The 24,286-nt window shown below is 29.6% G+C and overlaps 2 protein-coding genes and 1 long non-coding RNA gene across 4 annotated transcripts in view; 1 reads left to right on the forward strand and 2 right to left on the reverse strand.

Moving 5' to 3' along the window:
- Positions 1-4,962: 4,962 nt before the first annotated feature.
- Positions 4,963-12,178, reverse strand: Arf51F (ADP-ribosylation factor 6). The gene is made up of 5 exons (XM_065511628.1): positions 11,796-12,178; positions 8,721-8,841; positions 8,476-8,631; positions 8,158-8,304; positions 4,963-5,938 (listed from the first exon to the last, which is right to left on the reverse strand). The coding sequence occupies exons 2-5, from the start codon at positions 8,800-8,802 to the stop codon at positions 5,796-5,798; spliced, it is 528 nt and encodes a 175-aa protein (XP_065367700.1). The 5' UTR covers positions 8,803-8,841; positions 11,796-12,178; the 3' UTR covers positions 4,963-5,795.
- Positions 12,179-13,803: 1,625 nt separating this feature from the next.
- On the forward strand, positions 13,804-19,859 carry Rif1 (Rap1 interacting factor 1). Of its 2 annotated transcripts, XM_065510686.1 has the most exons (8): positions 13,804-14,091; positions 14,239-15,123; positions 15,207-16,802; positions 16,865-17,000; positions 17,204-17,634; positions 18,250-18,713; positions 18,785-18,837; positions 18,925-19,857. In XM_065510686.1, the coding sequence occupies exons 1-8, from the start codon at positions 14,002-14,004 to the stop codon at positions 19,740-19,742; spliced, it is 4,473 nt and encodes a 1,490-aa protein (XP_065366758.1). In that variant the 5' UTR covers positions 13,804-14,001; the 3' UTR covers positions 19,743-19,857. The 2 variants fall into 2 exon arrangements, with proteins under 2 accessions (XP_065366758.1, XP_065366757.1); XM_065510685.1 differs by having other exon boundaries at positions 18,785-19,859.
- Positions 19,610-24,286, reverse strand: part of LOC135959680 (uncharacterized) — a 34,206-nt gene continuing 29,529 nt past the window's right edge. Inside the window, exon 3 of the long non-coding RNA XR_010576553.1 lies at positions 19,610-19,746. This is a non-coding gene — a long non-coding RNA (uncharacterized LOC135959680). The remainder of the gene's footprint in view (positions 19,747-24,286) is intronic.

Genomic DNA, 24,286 nt, shown 5'->3' on the forward strand with positions numbered 1-24,286 from the left:
TTGATATATCTAACATGAGATATCTATACCAAATCTATCAAAAACGAGGTTGTCCTGGTTTTTTCCTTATAACTCAACCATTTGTGGACCGATTTTCTCGATTTTAAATAGCAATCGAGCCGGAAGAATTCCCGATATATTGATATATGAATCACGTATGTATGTAAGTTATTTGGGGGCCACGGAAAGTTGATTTCAACATAGTGGCGGACAGACGGACATGGCAATATCGACTTCGCTATCTATTACGATCCAGAATATACATATATACTTTGTGGGGTCGCAAATGAAAAATGTAGAAATTACAAGCCAATTGACAAAAAAGGCTAAAAACCGGTTATTCGAACCGGTTTTTGATAGAAAAAACCGAAACCCGGTTTTTAAAAATTATGCTTTTTCGAATTATTCGAAAACCGGTTTTTCGAATATGTCGAATATTTGAAAACTCTAATTCCGATCGAAAGTGGAATTAATTCCGTTTTTAGCTTCTTTGGAAAAAATAAAATGGAAATTTCTTTCGGAATGAAACCACATTCATTTTGAAAGTTAAATTGATATTTCTTTGTAATTATTTGTTTTGTGAATCTGAAGAACCTAAAATGAAATCGATCGGAATTTAAATCATTCCGAACAAAATGTGTGACAGGTCTGATAATCCACATAAACTATAACTGAATTTAATCATATGTATTACAATGGGCCTTCGAATGTAACCTAACCTTAAATTATTACAAATTAATTAACTCAAAAATGTAAGTATATTGCCAAAAATCTAAGTGGTGGAAATATATTAGTAACAACAAGTAATAGAGCACACGTGAACTGTGCCCAATCTTGTATTCCCTTCACCAAATTATACTTAAAAATACAAATTTTAAATATTTTTAGGTAAACTAAATTAAAAAAATTTTGAAAATTTAAAAAAAAAAAATTTTATTTTTTTATGAAAAAAATTTATGACAAAAAATTTTTTTTGGTAAAAAAAGAGTTAACATTTTTTTCCCCAATTTTTCAAAATTGTTTTTTAATTTTTTTCAATATTTAATTTATTATGGAAAAAAAATATAAAAAAAAAAATTTTTAACAAAAAAATTCGGTTTAAAAATTATTTTTCCCGATTTTGATCCATTGTAGGTCCAAATTACTAAAGCCTTATATACATCGTTGCAATGGACTTGGAAATATCTATATTCTCTATATCCATATCAAATGGATCAAAAATAGGCCAAAAATAGAGGTTGTCCCGGTTTTTTTCCTTATATCTCAACAATTTGTGGGCCGATTTTTTATATAATGATGTATCAATCATGTTTGTAAGTTATTTGGGGGCTACGGAAAATTGATTTCAATATACAGACGGACATGGCTATATTGACTCTGTTATCTATAACGATCCAGAATATACATACATATCGTCCCCTTAATAAAACAATATAGTGTATAATTTTTTTGCGATTTCGAAATAATTGACTTTAAAATTTTTGTGTTAGTAGACATCTAGAACAAAATTAATATTTCAATTGATCTTTTGATCCACTTTGTGGAAGTAGAATTTCACAAAATTTTGACCACATATAGAATCAATTATGTAGATTCTTATTATGCAATAAAAATAATGTTGTATATGCTTATACACTAATGTTTTATTGAGGGGACGATATGTATTATATTTTGAGGGGTCGCAAATAACAAATGTAGAAATTACAAACGAAATGACAAACTTATATATACCCTTGCCCATATCGTAACATAGAGACGAGACGTAATTGTCAAAAACCTAAGTCTGTTGTCAAAAACCTATCCCTGGCAACAACAAAATACATGCTAGTCAATGTATTTTGTTTTTGTATCAGACATATGATTTGTTGTATTTTTGTTTGACAAATCGAAGTTATTTGCGAAATTGAAAAATTTAAAAAAAAAAATTTTAAGTTTTGCAAAAATCGGAGATTTAAAAAATCAAGAAGTCGCCAATTTTACTAAAAAATTTTATTTTTTAAAAATATCTGCCCCTTAAAAAAAAAATGTTCATACATTTTTCAAAAAATCAATAATTTAAAATAAAAAAATCACCAATTTTACGAAAAATTATCAAATAGTTTATGCCACAAAAAATTGATGAATTATCTTATTTCATATTCTTTCTATAATTTGTTAAAAATTACAAAAAAATATGTTATTGTATGTAAATAAAAGAGAAAGTAACAGTTATTAAGATCAACCACAATTGAATTGATTATTTCAAAAATCAGTCAACCAACAAAAAAATCCAAAATTGAGTTATTGGGCCATTAGTAAAGGTAAAAGGATCGTTTAATGCAAAAAAAAAATAAATACTGTCCCCTATTATGAAACAAAGCCGAGAAATCCGTGTTTAATGCACAAAGAAGTCAAGTGATAGCGGTTGACTGGTTTCTGCCTATGTCATACTAGGCCCTGATCTATATTTTTATACCCTTCACCTTCGTGAGAAGGGTATATCGATGGCTTAATATAGAAAGGTCGTATCTCGTTTTTTTCAAAACCGGGTTTTTTACATATTCTGGTAGACAAAACTCAAATAGACCTACCTTAAAAATTTTAGTTTCCTATGTTGACGAATAACAGATTTACAGTAATTATAAAAAAAGCCCTAACTCATTTAAAAAATCGTTTGAAAGAAAAACCCCTAACTCATTTAAAGTGGAATGCATACTTTTTGGTTTATATTAAAGCAAACTACTTTTCTAAAAATATTTTTTGATATAAAACAAATTTTTAGTTGTTTTTTTTCAATTTCACTTTCTGATATTATTGAGTTTTTTCCATCTCCTGTAAAGTAACTAAAAGTTGAGATACGACCTTTCTATATTAAGCCATCGATATATAAGTTTGTCCGTTTGTAATTTCCACAATATAATTTTCCGACTTTCCGAAGCCGATCCTTACAAAAGTTGGTAGAAAGATTTAGGTTCATATAAAACTTGTTTATGTCCAATTTCATCACGTTATTAATTATTCACCCATATCGCGAATCAATATTTCACATGAAATATTTTCCCTTTTCCATTTTTCTTTCATCAACTTTGTTCACGTGAAAAAATTCCCCTTGTTGTGAAATTTTTAGATGGATTTTTGTAAACAATAAACAGCTGTTACGAACAAAATCAACTATTGTGAATGTAAAGTTCATCGTGATATTCCCGATAGCAATTTTCCCTTCGAGGGAAATGGATATTTCATGGGAACAAAATTTCACGTTATTACCGATAAGGGTGATTATAAAACATTTTATCAGGATTACCTCATAATCAACATATTTATACTGTAAACAAAAAATACTTAATAAACTACCTCATTTGAATAAAAAAAATCATCATTACCATGAATACTTTTTCCCTCGAATTGCTCGTGAATAATTTCATGCTAAAATAAAATTCGCCTTATCGTGAATAATATAACATACATAAGTAGTTCATCTTATTATTCGAGTATTCAAGTTTATAAAATTTAGTTTAAGGGCAAGACCCGTTAATAAGACACAAACTGATATATTGTTCAACACAAAATCAGCCCAATTATGAATAAAAATTCCCCGGTAGTTTTTCCCTTTTCACATTTTTCCTATTCAAATTCAATGGGAAAAACTCCCGCGGAATTTTTTATTCATAATTAGGCTGAATGTAAAACAACAGAACAGTTCGCTGATTCTTGCAATAAAATTAACCCTCTAACTGGCCAATTTTATTTCGATGTAAAATAATATACCAGGTTATTGTTTGAAAAAAAAAGAAATACGTTGGAATAAAAACAAACAAAAGACAAGAGCACGTTCTTGTTTATCACAATAAGTAAATTGTTTGTCTCTACACATATTTACCGTTATAACGGGAAAAATAACAAAATATTATTTACATTTACATACCCTCCTAAAGGCAGCCTTGCCGATTAGAGGGTTAATGTTCTAATTCTAAACAATTTATTGTAATTCTTTAGTTTTGTTGGATTTCCAAAAAGTAGCCAAAATGTGCAATAAAATATAAATCATTCCAATACTACATAAAATATTATTTTGCATTGTTAAAATATTATATATCCCAGCAAAAAATAATGGAAGTGCATCTTTACATATGACATTTTAATCACATCTAAAGTTGCAAATGAATCTATTCTACCTCTGAAGATGTGATTTTAAATATGGGTATTTGACACTGAATTATAAATATTTCGTTGATGTAATTGTTTCCTACATTTTTTGAATTTTATAAAATTTATTAAAACCTGTAAAAATTGTTATACAAACAATTTTTACAGGTTTTAATTTTTTAATCATTAAAATTAATCAACCATTGTTTCATAAATTTTATAACTAAATTAAAATCAGTTCATAAATGCTCAATTACATCTCTTTTTTTCTATTATTTATATTTCCATCCAAGATGCCAAAAAATATAGGTATCCACTACCTACAACCTTAAAATCGAAATTTAATCGCATCGAAAGCATCGAATTTATTAAGTAAAAAGTTGTCAAAAATGAACAACATCCCTCCAATGACAAGCTAATGTAAAATTCATAGCTTTTTCACCAAAATTGGAAGTACATCAAGCATGCTATTTGTTGTGAAAATTCTGCATCTTCTTCCTCACTTTTTTTGCTGGGATGTAGTACGTGTCTATTTTTTAATAAAGTGTATGTCGTTGTCAACTCGTTTTATAATATTGTAATTTACGTTATTGTAAGCAAGCTGAAATATGACAAAATTCAACATAATTAATAGAGTCGTTGGTGAAAAACATGTAAATAGATTTGTCCATGTTCCAGAATCCTTTGTTAAAATCTAGAATATTCTAACCCAATTGAAGCATCTTGCTACGTTTTTCCCCCAAATATTATAAAATTGAGTGAGTGAGGCTTTTTTAATAAAATCGTTAGCAAAATGTATAATTTTTTCTTTAATTGTTTTTATTCAATCAATGTGAATATGTTTGTTTTCTTCTTTATTTTATTTTTTTTGATGCTTGTTGATTCTTTATGTTTTATGTTGTTTTATTTTTTTATTACATACATTATTTGTTTGTTGGTTTGTTTTTCTCACTAATTTTAATTTATTTTATTATTTATATATGATCAATTAATTAATTTAAATTAATTTCTTGTTTTTGTTTTTTTTTTTCTTTTTTTAAGGACTCGTTAACAAGTCGTTATTTAAAAAAACTTAAAGTTTACATCTAAACAAAAAAAAATAATAGATAATAATTAATAAAAAGGTAAATAATAATTAATAATATTTACTATATTTATATATATATTAATAATATATGCATATACTTTTAGTTTCTGTTTAGGATTTATTCCTTATTAAATCCTTTGCTTTAAACATAATTGAGGGGAAGGAGGTTGTTTAACATTTGCTTGTTGGTTTTGTTTTGTTTTTTCAAATCTATTGTTTTGAGTAAGTGATTTTGTTTTGTTTTGTTTTTTTAATAATATTTTACAAATATATCTTAAATGCTAAAAAAACATGTTTGTGGTATTTTTTAGAATTCCTTTGTTTCTTCTTTCGTGTTGGATTATTATAATTTATTTTTTATTTTATTTTGTTTTCACTAAGTTGAATTATTTATTTGAATTTCGATAAATAATAATTATAATAATAAAGATTTGATTTTCTTTTTTGCGTTTTTGTTAAGATGTATTTTTGTTTTTTTCAAGAATTTCTCCTTTTGTTTGAATTCAAATAAAATTTGCATACAATAAATATTGTTGTGTTGTTTTTCGGGGGTTATTTTTATTGAGTTTCAGATAAATTATTCTCATAACTTATGATTGGAGGTAAGCCACGTAAGGCCTTCATATAAGCCATCACCAGTTGTTGCACAGGAAGGTTGCACATACCAGTTGCGATCTCGTATTCTAGTTAAGCCTAATTTTTCTTGAATCTCATGAGGTTTCATTGCTGAAATTTAAAATAAAAAACAATAATAAATAAATAAAATATTATTAATAATATTATTTTTAAATTTATGATATATAAAACTTGATCATAAGATTTAAATTTTAGAACTTGAAAGACATTTAGATCATAATCAGGAGAAAACTTTGTTTATAAAAAAAAATAATAACGGAAGAAAACAAGATAAAATTGTTCCTTTTGTGCTGTAAATTGATATAAATATTCATAATTTTAAAGCTATAAAAGAGAAGAGAATCTTGTATTGCATTATACTTTACCGACAACAAAATACATGGTGGCCAAGTTAATGTGGCCGTCTTTTTAATGAAAAAACGAACTATGCAACTAATAAACCCTAATAGAAGGGATATATCAATGTTGCTGACAGTATTAACGGGGCACTGGATGCTAGGCAAGCAAGTCATAGCTGTAAGGATAGGGAAAAAGAGGAAACTATTTTCCACCTTCTCTGCGAATGCTCAGCTCTGAGTTTCAAGAGGTACAAATTCCTCGGCAACTACATATTGACCAACTTTGGTGAAGTAACTATCTATAGGTCTAATCTTAATGACCCACTGAGATATCTAACGGCAACAGGAGAAATTATAGATTTAACATTTGATATCAAACATGATTCTCAAACTTAATACAAGCCTATACAGATGATGTCTGAGTTTCTAATTTAAGTAAGTTTGTTTAGATCAAAATTTTTAAATATTTCAAACGTTTAAGCTCTAATAGGGTTTAATATGTAAATGAAGAATTAATTTAAAAAAAAAAATTGGAATTGCAATGTTATCAAAATAAATTCAAACTTATATTCGAAAAATGTTTAAAGCTGATAAAATAAACTATAGTTCTTCATAAACATGACGAAAATCAAATATTATTCGAACTTATGAAAATTAAATATTAATCGAAAATTCGAACATATGTATGTTCCAAAAAAAAAAAAATTAAAATGTTAATGAATTTTTTTTTAAGAATCCTCATGAACTAGTGATTATTTTAACAGTTTTCAAAAATTTTCGAACCTAAGTTCTAATTTTCGAATTTTAGTTCGCTTGTTTTGAAATTTTCTTTTTTGATATTAATTCATTTATGTTCCACACTTAATTGCAATTCACAGGTATAATAAATTCAAGAATAATGAATGTTATCAAAATTAAATTCAAATTTGTGTTCGAAAAATGTTTAAAGCTGTTAAAATAAACTCATGATGAAAATTAAATTTTATTCGAACTTATGAAAATTAAATGTCATTCCAATTTACCTTCGAACATTTTTGAAAGCTGTTTAAATAATCTTTAAATTATGAGGATTCTTAAACAAATAATTTCAGTTTAATTTCAGGACAATTTCTTACATTTTCCAATTTCGAAATTAAAAATTTTGAAAAAAAAAATTTTAAATGTTCATGAATTTTTTTAAGAATCATAATGAATTAGAGATTATTTTAACAGTTGTCAAAATTTTTGAATATAAGGGGGCATTAACATTATAACTTTAAGTCATGACTAAAAATCATGTTTTATTTTTTGTACAAACAAATTGAGACGTCTATACAAAAGGCAAGTTTTCTGCTTTTCAAGACTTTTTTGATATTCTGCTTTGAGTTCTGATTGGTTGTTGATAGGATTAGATGCCAAAAAAGGCAAACATGGTTGACAAAAAAAGGCATCGTATAAATACAAGGGGATTTTCGTAGGGGTTTTAAAAGAAAAACAAAAAAAAACATGACTTTAAATCAAAGTGTAAAGTTCTAATTTTTAAATTTAAGTTCGCTTGTTTAGAAATTTTCTTTTTTGATATTATGTAATTCATTTATGTTTTATACTTAATTGCAATTAACATGTAAAATACATTCGAGATTTATGAATATGTTATGAAAATGACTTTCACAAATTGAAAATAAATTTCCCTAATTGTTGATAAAGCTAGTATTCTCAAATTACGTTAAATTTAAATGTTTAATCGCAAATTATTATGATTTAAAATCAAATATTGGTAAAATTTCACAGAATATTTCAACAAAAACAATAGTTTTATAAAACAAATACCTAAACAGTGTATTTTTACTTATTCTATCGATTTTAATTAAAATCCAAATGTGGATTTGTCACGTTTACCCTCATTATCAAGAATTTTTTTTTTTTCATTTTAGCACATTTATTTTTTTGTTATATTAAAACACAATAAGTTAATAAAAATGTAAAACTCACCATCCGCTAAATCTTGTTTATTAGCAAATATTAATATAATGGCATCTCTCATTTCTCTATCATTTATAATTCGATGTAATTCTGTTCGAGCCTCGTCTATGCGATCCCGATCTGCACAATCAACTACGAATATTAGACCCTGTGTACCTACAAACGATTAAATAAAATACAGTAAATAAAAAATAAACAGGAAAAGAGTTTACAATAGAAACACTTTAAATTAAATATGTATGTATGATGATGATCTTGATAAGAAAAGTGTAAAAGTGTCAATGTAATAATATTTAATGAATTAACAAAATCAATGAAAATATTTACCGGTGTAATAATGCCGCCACAGCGGCCTTATCTTATCTTGTCCGCCAACATCCCAGACATTGAATTTGACATTTTTATAGGTGACTGTTTCTACATTGAAGCCCACAGTGGGTATTGTTGTTACAGATTGACCTAATTTTAATTTGTATAAAATTGCTAATGTGTTGATATCAAGTAGAGAGATAGAAGAGAACAGAAACGGATGTTTAATATAAAGAAAGTAAGAAATTGTAAATGTATCTTACTTGTTTTGCCTGCAGCATCCAGTCCCAACATTAAAATGCGCATTTCTTTGTTACCAAAAATTTTTGAAAGTAGTTTCCCCATTTCGACAACGACAATGCATCAATGGAGTTCAGGTTAAAACTAGAATAGAACAAATTAGGTGTTGTACAAAAAATTATACATATAAAATAAAAAAAATCTAGCGATATTGAATGTTTAAAATAAAGTTTAATATACACAAACATTTTGATTTACTTATTGTGCAATAAAAAGTTATAGTCCAAACAAATTAGCGTCTTACTACAGAATATTAGATAGTATGTTCTTAATAAGGTGTTCCTATATTGGCTCCTGCGAATTTCAAAATATGCCAAAAATAGTTCTAAAGTTTGGTTGTGACAATAAATTTTTTTACAATAAATGATTGAAAACACATATGGGCATTTCCAAATGTCCCGATTCGAACGCAACATTCGTACGTCTCCGAAGTAAATAATTCTGATAAATTTTATTTTCTAATTTAAATTATTCGATAGCTTGTTTCCCATGTATCATCAATAAACACGGTTGTCTCGAATTGGAATTAGTGAAATAATTTTTAATTAAAAATGAAATAATGTAGCTATCAATTGAGAGTTGTCTTGTTGAAATGTTTGCATTGGTTTTGTATGTATATTACAACCTTTAGTATGATTTGTCACGCGACATTGGAAACCAGACATTTTTTCCGTCATGTCAAGTAAATTCAACTCAACTATAATAAACAACAAAAAAACTTCGTATTTATAATATTTATATTTTATAAAGTCATGTAACTCCTAAACTAAGACAGATCAGACCAAAATTGTTTATACTTATAATTAAGATAGCTAGCTGTCATGATCTTGATTTATGACAGATAGATTTACGATCGCGAATGAGACACAATTCGAATATTAAAATACAATGTTTAGTGTGTTTATTACATGCTAAAGAAAACCTTTAAATTTTGATTTGAATTTAAATTTTTAGCCACTTTGTTAGAATAATAGCAGATGAACAGACCAGACATGGCTCTGATCTATACCAGATTTGTCACTACTCCTCCTCCAACCAATCCTGGATTAGTAGGAGTTATTTCCAAGTGTCCAAGGCCTTTCGTCCAAAACTGGATGCAAAGGCAACAAAAACACTAATTGGCTTGCATAGGTATAGGCTCAGAATTCTGATAAGAGTGATAACCGGTCACTGCTTAATCGGAGCCTTAATAGGTAAATGCAATGGATTTTTGTAGGCTGTGTGGGGATATAGTTATAGAGTAGAGCACATTATATGCAACTGCCCGAGAGTACAGAGTCACAGATTTCTAGATGAACTGAGGAATGTTGCTGGCTGTAAAATGTGTGACATACTAGGTTTTATCAGTGGAATAGGTTGGCTATTTAAAGGATATTCTACAGTGAATTCAAATCCATATCTACTTTTTCATCTTTATGAAGATTTTGATTTTTCTTTTATTTTTTGTTTCTCTTTTTGCTATCTCTAAGACACAATTGTTCTTCTTCTTTCTTTCTTCATGTCCCCCCTTTTTCGGGAAAGGCATAGGTACTTTTTCTATTTACCGGACTCTTGAAGGTAATCACAATGGGCCTAATGGTATCCGAGTGAAAGTGCACATAATGCACACAACTTCCAAACTTATTACAATAATTGTGGAGTACTTATAGCAAACGATGATTTAGGTACCGTAACGCGACATTGACAAATCAAATGAAAATTTTTTAATTTTTTTGTTTGTAATAATATTTTATAAGATTAGTGGAAACATGATATTATAAATACTAATTTATTTTCATTAAAATTAAAAAATCATTTTTATTTTCGATCACGGTGACCTTTCTGTGGAAATGCCCATATATAAATATAAGAAAACGATGATAAAACAATTATAGCATTTTGTTGAATTGAAATCGTTGACATCGATTTTCTAATTGGGGGTGTTAAACTGGGCATTTTGTCAAAAAATAAAAAAATAAATATGTAAATAAAATCAATAGTTTACATTAAATTATGTATTTCAAGTGCAAAGCAATGATTCCGACATGATGTTTTTTGTAGGTCATTGAATTATCTTTAAAAAGTTTTAATAAAAATTACTATTCTCAACATGTTTACATTCACTCACTTTCAACAAATCATCTCCAATTTTTATTGAATCAAATAATACTGGTACATACAACAAAGTGAACATAAACTGGATTTGTTGTTAACCAACCGTAAACATTACAACATTTTGCTGTTGTTGTTGTTGTTGCTGTTTCTGTCGTCGCTGTCGTTGTTGTTATTTTGTATGTCTAGTTAAACAAAAACAAAAAACTATAAAACAACATAAAATGAGCATAAAGTAGTAATAGGAAACGAAGAATATAGAAGACATAGAAGAGAATGAGAGAGAGTATGAATGATGAATGATTGAATGAATAAATAAACACACAAAACTTGGGGCGTGATCATCACACACAACCGTCATCAATGACAGTTTTATTTTTCATCGTTTTTTTTTATTTGTTTTTCATACAAATAATAAATTCAGCACTAGCCAGAAGAATGACAGCAAAAACAAATAAATTAAAATATTCAAAATGTACAAAACGCGTTGTTTTAAAAATATCAAATCGGACGCTTCGGTTGAACACAGTCATTAACATTTGCTATCAGAAAAACCTTTTCCGGCATTCCATTGCTTTTATGTTTTGAGAACACAGGCTTTTAGTTTTTCGTATTGTTTTATCAGTTGTTCAAGGCAATTAATAAATATTTTTTTTTTTGTTTCTTGTTTTAGGCGTTATACGTCCCCAAAAAAACACACAAACACAAACTCACACATAAACAGTAGTAAATCAGTCTTTAGTTGGTCATTATAATAATAAAATTAAATTAACTAACACCAAAAAAAATAATAAAAAAAAAAAACACAAATTATACAATAACTTCTTTTGTTGTAGTTTATAGCATTATTATGTTCACTTTAAATTAGAAGCTTTCAGCTTGGAGCTAAAGCTACATACATATATTTGTAAATTTCATTTATATTTATCATCAGTTGTAATGCAAACCTTGGCAAACACTTGGATTTACACGTCACACACACCGCCGCCACAACAATTTAGATTTCTTCTACGTTTCCTCACAGCCGCTGCCACACTTTTTTTTACTTGGAATTCACTGCAGTCATGCATAGGTTTACTTCTCTGTTTCTTTTCGATTTTTCTTTATTTTCCTTAATTTCTATAAACTTTTTTCACTTTTATTTCGATTTTCATATTATTAAACTTTGATTAATTGTGTGGTTTTGGCAAACTTCATTTCATATATCCACATTAAAAGCAAAAAAAGAACTCGAATGTTATAAAACAAAATTACTCATTTCTCAATCAGAACGAAGATGAATTTTTTTTATATCGAAGGCAGAGGAATAACAATGATGCTACACAATGAACTTTCATAACCGTGTTCTAAAAGTGCGTGCACAGGGTGTTCTTTCAATTCGGTTTAAAATATGGTGTTGCCAGAAAATCTAATTTTTAGTACTTCATTTGCATTCGAACAGAGTTGATATTTCTTGCAGGTCGTTCTATCATGCCTGCATGACGGTGTTGAGTTCAATGTTAAGATTGAAAGCGATAATATTTACAATAGAGTTGTGTCGTTTAGGAACTAAGTTGTTTACAATTTCAAAAGCAACAACATTCATTTTGTTTTCGTGTATCTCAGAATAAACAAAAAGTCCTAATGTTTTTCTAATTGTAAAGATTTTGTAACACAGTCACTACCTTGTTGGTTCAATTGTTCATTTGAACAGCAGATATGATCACCACAAAAAATGTGTTCACTTTTTTGAATAAGCATGAACTAATTGAATATGAGTTTTTTTTCAAAATTAATTTTTCATATATTTGCGTAGCTCAGTTTTTTTTAGCGATAATCTAACCGAGTAACTATACTTTTTTTAATAATAAACAATCGTTTCAATGTTTTTTATTGTAAAATTTTATTCAATATAATTTGGGTATGATCATAACTTATTAACAAACATTTATATTTACTTAATTGTTTCTGCAAAGCTTTGTAAATAACGTATAATATTACCTGAAGCTTTTACAAAAATTTAAATATTTCTCGTTTTTGCCGAATTCTTGCAAAAAAAAATAAAATCAAACATTTTAATTTTCAATACGCAGTTAAAAATGTCATATCTTTAATGAATTTCTACATAAACTGTATGAATTGAACATTGAAATTTTTATTATTAAAATTTTCCGTCATCACAGAAAAAAGTTTCAACATAAATATTATGATTTGATTTCAATTCATAACAATTTCTTTAAAAGTATGATTTGGTTCATATTTGTTGTTTTCAAATAAAATAAGGAGATTGAAAATTTTGAAATTATCATTGAAAATTGACTGCATTTTTTGATGCAGATGAAATGCTTTAAAGTTAATGGATGCGAGGTTTCTTCCTTATATCTCAGCAAATTTGTGGGCCGATTTTCATGATGATATATTGATGTATCAATCATGTTTGTAAGTTATTTGGGGGCGGAAAATTAATTTCAACATACAGCCGGACATGGCTATATCGACTCTGCTATCTATAACGATCCAGAATATACATATATACTTTGTGGGGTCGCTTTTTTTTTCTTTCTTTTAAAATTGAGTTTTAACTGTACAAAAACAACAGAAACAAACAGAACAAATATAATGCTGTTGTAAAAGATAAATTAAACAGAAAAATCAAAAAATAAATAAAAATATTCATAAAAATAAAAAATTACAACAATAAATTACATGTATAAGTGTCGAACATAAAAACTAATTTGGAAATAAAGTTTCGTTATTTTTCGTATTCGTTATAAAAATTGCTCATGGAAACAATTTTTTAGAACATTTTTTAATTTAATAAAGCAAAAAATATGATTTGGCGTTATCAAAATGTAAAAAGGGTAATTATCGGTACATAGCAACTTGTTCCAACACTGTTCGAGCAAATGACATTTGCATCACTGATGCAAAACAATCATATGTTTTGGAACTCAAATAGGCGGGAAAGAGTCGACCAAACAACCCACTGGCAACACTATTTGCGATATTTTTTAGTAAATTGGCGCGCTCGAAGCCATTCGCTGTGTGAAAAAAGAAAGAAGAACGTAGTAGAGGAGAACACAATTGTTATTGAAAAGTGAAATATTATTAAATTGATTACAATAAAAACACCTTAAAGTACAAAATTACACAAAAAAAGACAGAAATAACAAAATGGAATCAGAGTTAAGTCAAGCATATTACGGAGTCTACTGCTCTTCGAAAGAAATCCTCAAGAATAACCAACGCCATTTGTACTGCAGTGTACGTAGACAATTTTCTATATATTTTTTTCTTCTACGAGTTCCACTTTTTTTGTATCTAGGTTGCATAAAAAATTTCTCAAAAGTGGTGCTGCTATTATTAATTATTTGGTTTTTTCCTACTTATTTTTGTATTTGTTCAATTTAGATGTTGGATTTATTGACAAGCACCTGTAAGACAACAGGTTTAGTGGGCAGTAAGATTGTAAGTGACGAAATGATAGAGTTCTGGCTGTCGGACATTTTACCATTGATGTTCGATACAGACCGTGCCATACAGACAAAGGCTGTGGAGGCCTTTGAACAGGGCTTGGCCTCAATGGATGTCATGACCATACATAGCAGCAAACAGTGGACTGCATTTAAGACGGCAATGTCCACACAGCATGCTCCCAAAATACACAAGTTGAGAGAAGAGCGTAATCGACATTGGCACCGAGTGTGGGGCTATATGATACGGATATTGGATAGGGAGCTGTTGAAGGGCGCCAGTACCATCAATTCGTTTTTGTCCATAGTGGAATTGGGTTTTCGCAGTACTGACAACACTATAAGGGCTGAATCGTTCTTATGCTGGCGTCTTTTAATTGAAATTTTTTCAAAATATGATGAGTTGTCGTCGCCCAAACGTTTGAAACTGATTTGTATTCCTCTGAAGAGTTCGCAATCCAAGTCAGCTCATGCTGCTGAAGTCAAATTAAGAGTATGGTGGTACTTATTGACGTGTTTTGGGGACAAATTGGGACAATATTTTGAAGCAGTCGTCGAGCCATTCTTAGTGTTTTGCTTTGGTGGTACTACGTCAACGAAAACTGTTGTCTGTGCCGTGCAACAGTATGAAGTGGTCAGGGTCTTGGCCATACCCTGTTTGATAAAACTGTTATCGAGCGAGCGGAATGAATATTTGGATCGTTGTCTGAGAGATCATAAATTGGAGGCATTAAGCGTGCCTTCGCCACTATTGGAAATGTCGGTTTTGGAAAAGCATTGGCAAGCTTTGGTAAATGGGGCTATGGAAGCAATGCGTCTAATGGTATGTTTATGCAAAAATTATCATCGTAGATCTATATGATAAAATGTAGCTTACTTTCACTAATTTTTCACTTTCTCTCATAGGGCACTGAGTCATCCGAGTCAGAAGTTGGTGAACAGCATCTTTTTCAAACTCTTTTAATACAAATATTACATATGACCTTCCGCAAGGACATTATACCATTAACCATTAGCATTTGTTCATCTCTAACAAAAATGCTAACAAAAAACCCACGTGTGGTCATCATAGCCATGAATACTTTAGCTTCGGAGGGTATAACATTGAAAAAATCATCGGAGAATGTGGAAATGTTTCCTATGCTGTTGGAAGTATTTGCTAATCTATTCACAAATGCTCGATCAATAGTACCACCAGCTATTCTGCAACGCTGTGTCGACCAGGTCTTCTCGTTGGACGTACAGGAAACAAGTCGCAACAAGTGGCGTATGCTGACCACAATGTTGGACAAAATTATTGTGCTTAAAGACGATGAAGATTACGAAGCTTTTGAAACAAAATTGATAATATGGCGCAAGGTAACACAAGGTTTGTTGGGTCACTTAAGAGAAAATGCGTTGGATGTAAGAGTAAAGGATAATGCGACATTAATGGATAAATGGATATTGTGGCCGGTACAGTTGTGTGTTGGATTTGCGGGTCGCCGATCAAACATCACTTTCGATCAGTCATTTTGTTCTTTATGGCGTCAATTATTAAACGCTGGACAAAACTCGCCTGACAGACGCACGTTTTTGAGCAATGTTTATAAAATACTAAAAGAACTTCTGAATGCCCGTCACGAGGAATCAGCATTTGGGGAATTGTTCGATGCTTATGTAGCGGCCGTATTAAAATTAGAATGCGACAAAGATAATAAACAGCATCTGGAATTCTTTGAACTAATGCAGGAAATTTTAAAACGACAATTACCGAAAAAGCCCTTCGAAGCCTGTCTCAATACCCTACGAAATGCATTGGTAGGTTTCAAAAATACTGAAATTAAACAAAACTTTGATGCTATCAAACCGATTATTGTGGCAGTAGTGCAGTTAAATGCCAAAGGTTCCACATGTCCGGTTGAAAGTAAATTTCTGGATGAATGGAAGCGCAATGTTATGGAGAAGTTACGCTCTAACCCCAACAAGGAAATGTCGCAACAAATCAAGGAACTTTTAAAAACCAACAATGAGGTATTTGTTGTTATACCTTCAGTTTGGAGCATGAATCCTGACAAACTGACGGAACGACAAAAAGAAAAAATGTCCGAAAAAGCCGATATACCAGCTCTCTACAACGATATGAGTCAATCACAAGACGCTTCCTCGCTCAAACCCTGGACACCTAAGAAAATTGTAATAGCCCAAAAAGATAAATCTGAAATTGTATTGGGAGGTGGTGAACAAGAAGAAGTAATTGAAGACTCTGAACCTGTGGCCATCGTAGAAAAAATAGAAAAGGAAGCTGACAAAGTTATGAGCACACCTACCACCAAGAAACATTTGAGAAATCAATCAAGAATACAAACACCTTTCAAAAAAGAAAAAGAATTGGAAGAGGTTAAGAAAAGCGAGCCCTCCGACACTGTACGTAGTACTCGCAATTCTAAGCGTAGTTCATCCACTACAGATGACGAGCCAAAAGAGAAAATATTAAATCCCGAAGACAGTGTTATCAAAAGGGTATGTTTTTTTCATTATTTTATATATAAATTTAACAATAATTAATTAAATATATCTTTTAGCAAACTCGTCGTTCCGGTTTACGCAATAAAAACGAGAATAAGAAAATCGATGACATACCAGAAGAAAAATCAAAAAATACTACTACTGCCACTGAAAAACCACATCAAGCAACAACAACAGAAAGCTTATCATCAAGTAAGTTTTGGTTGACATTTTACAATTTACAAAAATAGTATATATACATTAAAATTAAAGATAAGATATGTATGTTGGTTGCATTAATTAATCGCTTATACGAATAACCACAAACAAAACACATGTATTGTTTATACACTGTTAAAAATTATTCATTTGTTTTATTGCCAAATTGTTCATATGTATATATTTCCTTTTTATAGTACCCACACAAACATCTAGTAAAATCTTACCCATTAGTGAGGATCTGTTCGAGGATCAAGACACCCCATGCTTAATTACAGATAAAGAAAATATTTTACAGCAGCAGGAAACTGAAGTAAACACTATGTCGGATCCCATGCTACCACAGACATCTACAAATTCGGTGACTGCGGCTTTGGCTACAGCTTCTCTTCAATTAACAGTTGAAGACAAAATGACAGCAGACCAAGTTATTGTAATAGATGATGATAAGGATGAAACTTGTAAGAAGTCCACAGTCGCCACCACCACCACAACTACCACTGCACCATCTGTCGATATTTTGTCGACCGATTTAATTGATCTCAATAGCAAGAATAATACTATCTCCGAAATAATACAAGCTAAAGAGGTATCGCCCAAAAAGACTATACCTAAATTTACACCATTGGTAAGTGAACATAATTATGCCTTTCAAATAAATGTAAAATTTTCAAAAACTGGTAAAAGTACTTGCAGTAACTGTTTCTGTATGTATGACGGTTTAAAAATTCTGCAACATTTTACGTTTAAAATCGAACATTTAATGAAAGATAATGTAAAAATTTAATTTCTAAACAATTATTTAAGGTATATTTACCTAAAAATATTAAGAATTTTTAATTTAAAGTACAATTTGGTAAAGGGTATATAAGATTCGGCACAACCGAATATAGCCCTCTTACTTGTTTAAATAGGTGCATGCAAAATTTGTTTCAAATTCGAATTTATTTCAAAGGAAATTAATTTATCAAAATTAAATTTTCACATTAATTAAAGTAAACAAATGGAGAGTTGCTTATTTTGTTGTTTTTTGCCATAAAAATGATATGGAATGAAACAAAAATGTTATATGAAATCAATCGAAATCGTTTTTGAGATTGATTTCAGTTTTGAAAACGATCGTTTTCATCCCATGTCTAAATAACTTTAGAACTTTTAGTCAGATTTTATAAACTGCACGACTAAAAACATTTGCGTTTCCTCCAAAAAATACATATTCAAATATTTATTCAATAATTTCCAGTCTTCACCTCCGGATCGGAAACTAACAAATAACAGCAGCAGTCCTACATTGAGACCAAAACCCTCGTCTCATTTGACTGGCAGAGGAGCACAACTAATAAATATGATACGTAACAAAAAGGTAGATATGTCTGCTACCACAGCGGCCTACTCGCCTGGACCATCGTCGACGCCTTCGCATCAACGCAATCCAGCTGTAGAGTTAATGGAATTAACTGGCACCGATCACACCTCTACACCAGTACAACCGAAAGAATTTTTGGTATTCTCAAAACGTTTACCCTCACCCACAGCCAGCCCATCGGCGAGTATACTGAAACGCAAACTGAGACACGACAGCATTGAAGATTTATCCTTTGATTCGCCGGCATTTAAGCGTAAACGTGTTAGTTTTCATGATCCTCCAGTATCGATAACTAAGGAATATTTAAGAGATATAGACGAAACCAAAACAAAGCCGAAAAGGTAAAATTATCCTCTTTAACTAAGTTGAACTGGAAACCAAATTTTATTTACACTGCCATTTTATTTTACAGATGTCTAATAATGGACAAAGTTTCTGAAGCGAAACATGCTTTAAGGAGAAGAAGTAAGTTGGATAGTCTTATTGAAATTGAAAAATATAACAATCCCACAGATTCAAATAATGATAATAATAATGTCATAAATCCAAAAGCTGCCAATGCATATACTAGCAACAGCGCTACCACCACAAGTACAACTTCAGCATCATCATCATCAACATCGTGCTCTACTGCAGTGGCCAACAAAACGACAGACACCACAGTTATGGACGATAGCATAACCTCTTTAAAATGGAACGACAGTCGCAACACATCAGATGCTCCCACAACACCACAAGCCGTAACCATGACCCAGAATGATGAAGCAGCCACACAAATCGCAGCAGATGCACCACCCTCAACATCCATACACGTATGCAAACATCCTGAGCCACCAGTCTTAGACATTGAAACTGCCACCAAGATGGTATTGGAACAGTGTTCACTCGATACAATACTTGAAAAATACTTTGCTAACGAAAACACACCGCAATTGAAATCATCGCATGTTGTGGCCAAGTTCTTGTCGAATGCCATGGAGACAAATACTAAAATAAAAACCAATGTGCTGGAAACACTATCGGAGAATCACTCAAAAGATTTCTTAGATCATGCCGTCCAGGAGAATCTCTCCTCGGTGGTGTGCGATCGCTTAAATTTAAACTCCGTCATCGATTATATATGTGCCAAATCAAAAATTAACGCCGGCTGTCGCAACAATCTGTTGCAACAGATACCGGACATATTGAAACACAGCAAAAATGAAACAGAACGTTTTGATTTTATTAAAAATCTTGTCACCCAAAGTAATTTTGCCGATGAACACATCTTGGAACTGATATCACTGCTTATGCAATTTCGCTGCAGGACAAAGGGAGAACAGGCTACCATGGTGTCAGAATCGGCTGTTGATTCTTCATCAAATTTATAATATACTAGAATGCAAAAAAAAACAAAAAAACAACCTGGAAATTGTACGTACAACAAAAATATATATATCTATATATATTTTTTATTTTTTTTAAATTACATATTTTATTATTATTATTCTTATACACTTATTTTTCATCTTTTTTTTTATTTTTATGTTATTTTATCAATAAAAAAACATCGTTTAATTTATTATTATTATATATATTATAATATATCTAACTATATATACAAAAGTTATTTCATTTTACTATTATAAATTGTTAAAACTTATACAAAAAACATATCTGCACAGAAAAAATGATTTCTTAAACATTTTCAATTTAACGATTCTGAAAATGTTTATTTAAGTTAAAACTGTTTTCAAATACGATTATAATTGTAACAATTACTTTTTTTACTCATAAATCATATTCACATTTAATATTTTTAAATTTTTTCTTCAATAGGTCTTGTTAATAAGACAAAAGAAAGAATAGAATAAATGAAGAATGTAGAATGAATGAAGAATGTATACATAAAACGGTTTTTAAATTAATTAATATGTATAATGAATTTATATTTGCCCATCATTACAAAACCAACAATAATCATAGTCATAGAGAGAAGGGAATGGTATTTTTTTAAAATTATACAGCTAATGTATTAAAAGGAGTAGTTGTTCTCTTACAGATAACATTTCTTTTTAACGTTTCATTTAATTTGATATTTTACTACTATGATTATGTTTTTTTAGAAATTCGATTGAAACAGTAATTAATTTGTTCATAAAAAAAAGTTATCATACAGATATTTCGAATTAAAATTTGTGGACTTATGTACATATAACCTTTTCGAAACGAAAATTTCTATTTATACAAAAAAATTTAAAGTTTTTCTGAAAATGTGGTAGTTATTCATCATGATTTAGTTTGGCTTCAACAAAATTTCGTCATTGGTTGAACTTTAATAAAAAAAAGTAATTGAAAATAAGGTTTTCGTAATTGAATTCAGATTTCAGTTTTTTTCTGTGTATAGTTCAAACATTTTTTTTTAATATTTACACATACTTATTTACTTAACGAGGGTTTTATTTTCGAATAAATTTTTTATTAAAAAAAAATTTATTTGTGTTACTTTTTTTTTATCAATTAAAATACATAAATATGTATATATACTATATAATATTAATATTTAGCTATTTCTCTTTAAAAATGTATAGCAACAAATTTTTATTTTTGAATAAACTTTTAATTAAAAAAAAAATTATACGATCGATTTTATTTTTTGGTGAATATGAAGATGGTAATTATAATATTCTTTTAAATATGTGAAAATGTTACTTTCTTCGAAAAAGAAAGTAACATTTTCACATATGCACCATTAGTAGAGTGTCAACCCGGTTTTTTTTTCCAATTTTCCGGTATTTTTAAACTGGATTTTACAAAAGTTCGGGTTTCGAGTTATTCGACAAACCGGATTTTTTGTCTCGAATTATTCGACAAAATCGAACATTTTTTTTCATTTATTTTCAGATTTTTATGCTTTTTCGAATAGTATACTTGTATTATGCTACAGTGATGCATTTACGAACGTACCCATTTTCTTTTCGATTCAAATTTCACAATTTTTGAAGATCAAGATTTGGAGGCATTACTCCATAAAGATTGTTGTCAAACTCAACAAGAGTTTGCAAAATCATTGGTAGGTGTTCAAGCTGTAATTGTGAAACGTTTGCGAGCAGCAGGATTCATCCAAAAGCAGGAAAATTGGGTACCATACGAATTGAAGCCGAGAAATCTTGAAAGATGTTGAGAAGTTTTGCTGATCAGCTTTATAGTCCAGTTCATTCCCCACCCGACTACTATTTGCTTCGATCAATGCAGAACGCTCACTAAATGTTTTAAAATAAAAGCTAAAAATTTGAAAAAATCTCGCATTTTTAAATCGATTACGAATGCGGTAATTTAGCACCAGGCTTTAAATCTAATGAAAAAGTTGAATGCTATAATGGAATCCTTAAATAGTTTGTCATTACTTTCTTCGAAAAAGAATAAAATTCAACACCTAAACACGATGCTTATATCGTTTCAATAGCTGCACCATTAGTAGAGTGTCAACCCGGTTTTTTTTTCAAAAGTTCGGGTTTTTTTTTACAAAAGTTCGGGTTTCGAGTTATTCGACAAACCGGATTTTTTGTCTCGAATTATTCGACAAAATCGAATATTTTTTTTCATTTATTTTCAGATTTTTATGCTTTTTTTGTATTATGCTACAGTGATGCATTTACGAACGTACCCATTTTCTTTTCGATTCAAATTTCAATCCATAAAGATTGTTGTCAAACTCAACAAGAGCTTGCAAAATCATTGGTAGGTGTTCAAGCAGTAATTGTGAAACGTTTTCGAGCAGCAGGATTCATCCAAAAGCAGGAAAATTGGGGTACCATACGAATTGAAGCCGAGAAATCTTGAAAGATGTTGAGAAGTTTTGCTTGATCAGCTTTATAGTCCAGTTCATTCCCCACCCGACTACTATTTGCTTCGATCAATGCAGAACGGTCACTAAATGATTTAAAATAAAAGCTAAAAATTTTAAAAAATCTCGCATTTTTAAATCGATCACGAATGCGGTAATTTAGCACCAGGCTTTAAATCTAATGAAAAAGTTGAATGCTATAATGGAATCCTTAAATAGTTTGTCATTAGTAACTTTATTAGTGGAAATAAATAAGAGCTATATTCGGCTGCGCCGAATCTTATATACCCTTTAACAAATTGTACTTTAAAATAAAAATGTTAAATATTTTTAGGTAAACAAAATAATTTTTTTTTTTCAAAATTTAAAAAAAGAATTTTAAAATTTTCATTTCAAAATTTTATAAAATTTTTTTTTCTTAATTTTTAGCTAAAAATTGTATGCTAAAAATTTTTTTTTTCAAAATTTCATTTGTATTTATAATTTTTTTAAAATTTATTTGTGAAGAAAATTTAAAAATATTTTTTCCCGATTTTGACCCATTGTAGGTCCGACTTACTATTGCGTTATATACGTTGTTGCAAAGGACATTGAAATATCTATCATTAGATACCAATATGTCTATAATAATGACTTAGTAATCCAGATATACATAGATTAAAAATAGTTCAAAAATCGAGGTTGTCCTGATTTTTTTTCTTATATCTCAGCCATTTGTGGGCCGATTTAATGGATTTTAAATAACAACCGAACCGGGTCTATAGCGGATATATTGATGTATCAATCATATATGTCAGTTGCGGAAAGTAGATTTCAACATACAGACGGACTGAAGGATAAGGCTATAACAACTCAGCTATCTATAACGATCCAGAATATATATATTTGTGGGGTCGCATATGAAAAATGTAGAAATTACTAAGGGGATGACAAACTTAAATATATATAGCCTTGCCACTCATGGTGAAGGGTATAAACACATTATTAACAGATTTATAATAAACGTTTTTAAAATAGGGACTTATCTTGAAATGATAAATACACATTTTATTTGTAATACATAAAAAACAAATATTTAAACTGGTTTCTGTAGCAGTACAAAATTGCCTATAACGTGGTACACAGTAAATTGTTTTATGTATTCCCCTAATATACTTGCTACAAATGATGACTTCCGACCACACATAAAATGCTAATTTATAACAATTTTTATGATTCATTATATATTTTTAACATATCACCCTTGCTTTTTCCACGTTTTGTTTCATATTGGTGAAGCTTAATATTCAATGTATAATACACCAAAGGCAATTGAAACGATATGTGGATGTACTCAGCCTTATTCATAATCAGAATGTTTATGCTGTTACCATAAACAATTTACACACACAAAAAGTGGTTAGCTAAAACGGATATTTTCATAATGCAAGGACCCCATTGATTTTTTATCTAAATATAATAAAATTTTAGAAATTATACTAGAATTTTGAGAAAATATCTTTGTTATTTCATAAAAATGGGTTAAAATTGCTTAAAGTGATAACAACAAATTGGTTGTGTATTGCAGCTTTACAGTTTTTAAGCCAAAAACCAAAAGATAAACAAATTTAAAACAAATGTACTGTGTACACGGACACATAGTGGGAATGTATGTGTTTACGTTTTAAATAATTACACGACTTAACAAAATTGTTTATGGGTAAGGTGCCAGCGTCAATTAGCTGAAATACCAAATACATTTTTTGCTATTGTTTCAACACAGTACATATATTTATTTTAAGCTACTAGTTTCTATTCAAATAAAACAAAACATATGTTATCTAGAGAGAATTAAACAAAAATGTGTATAAATAAATAATTAGAAAAAAGACAGACGACAACAACGACGACTGTTGGACTCGAACGACTCCTTCACATGTTAGCCAAGAAAGTAGCATACGATTCGGGTTAATAATGACCATAAGTTGGACACAATCATGATGATGTTAAACGTTTTAGTAGCAAATAGAATAGAATAATGTTGAGGGCGATGACAAGACAAGACAACGACTGACGATAATGATGTTGTAGTATTTTGTTAACGAATTT

Source organism: Calliphora vicina, chromosome 5, assembly GCF_958450345.1.
Source record: "Calliphora vicina chromosome 5, idCalVici1.1, whole genome shotgun sequence".
Classification (NCBI taxonomy): Eukaryota; Metazoa; Arthropoda; class Insecta; order Diptera; family Calliphoridae; genus Calliphora; species Calliphora vicina.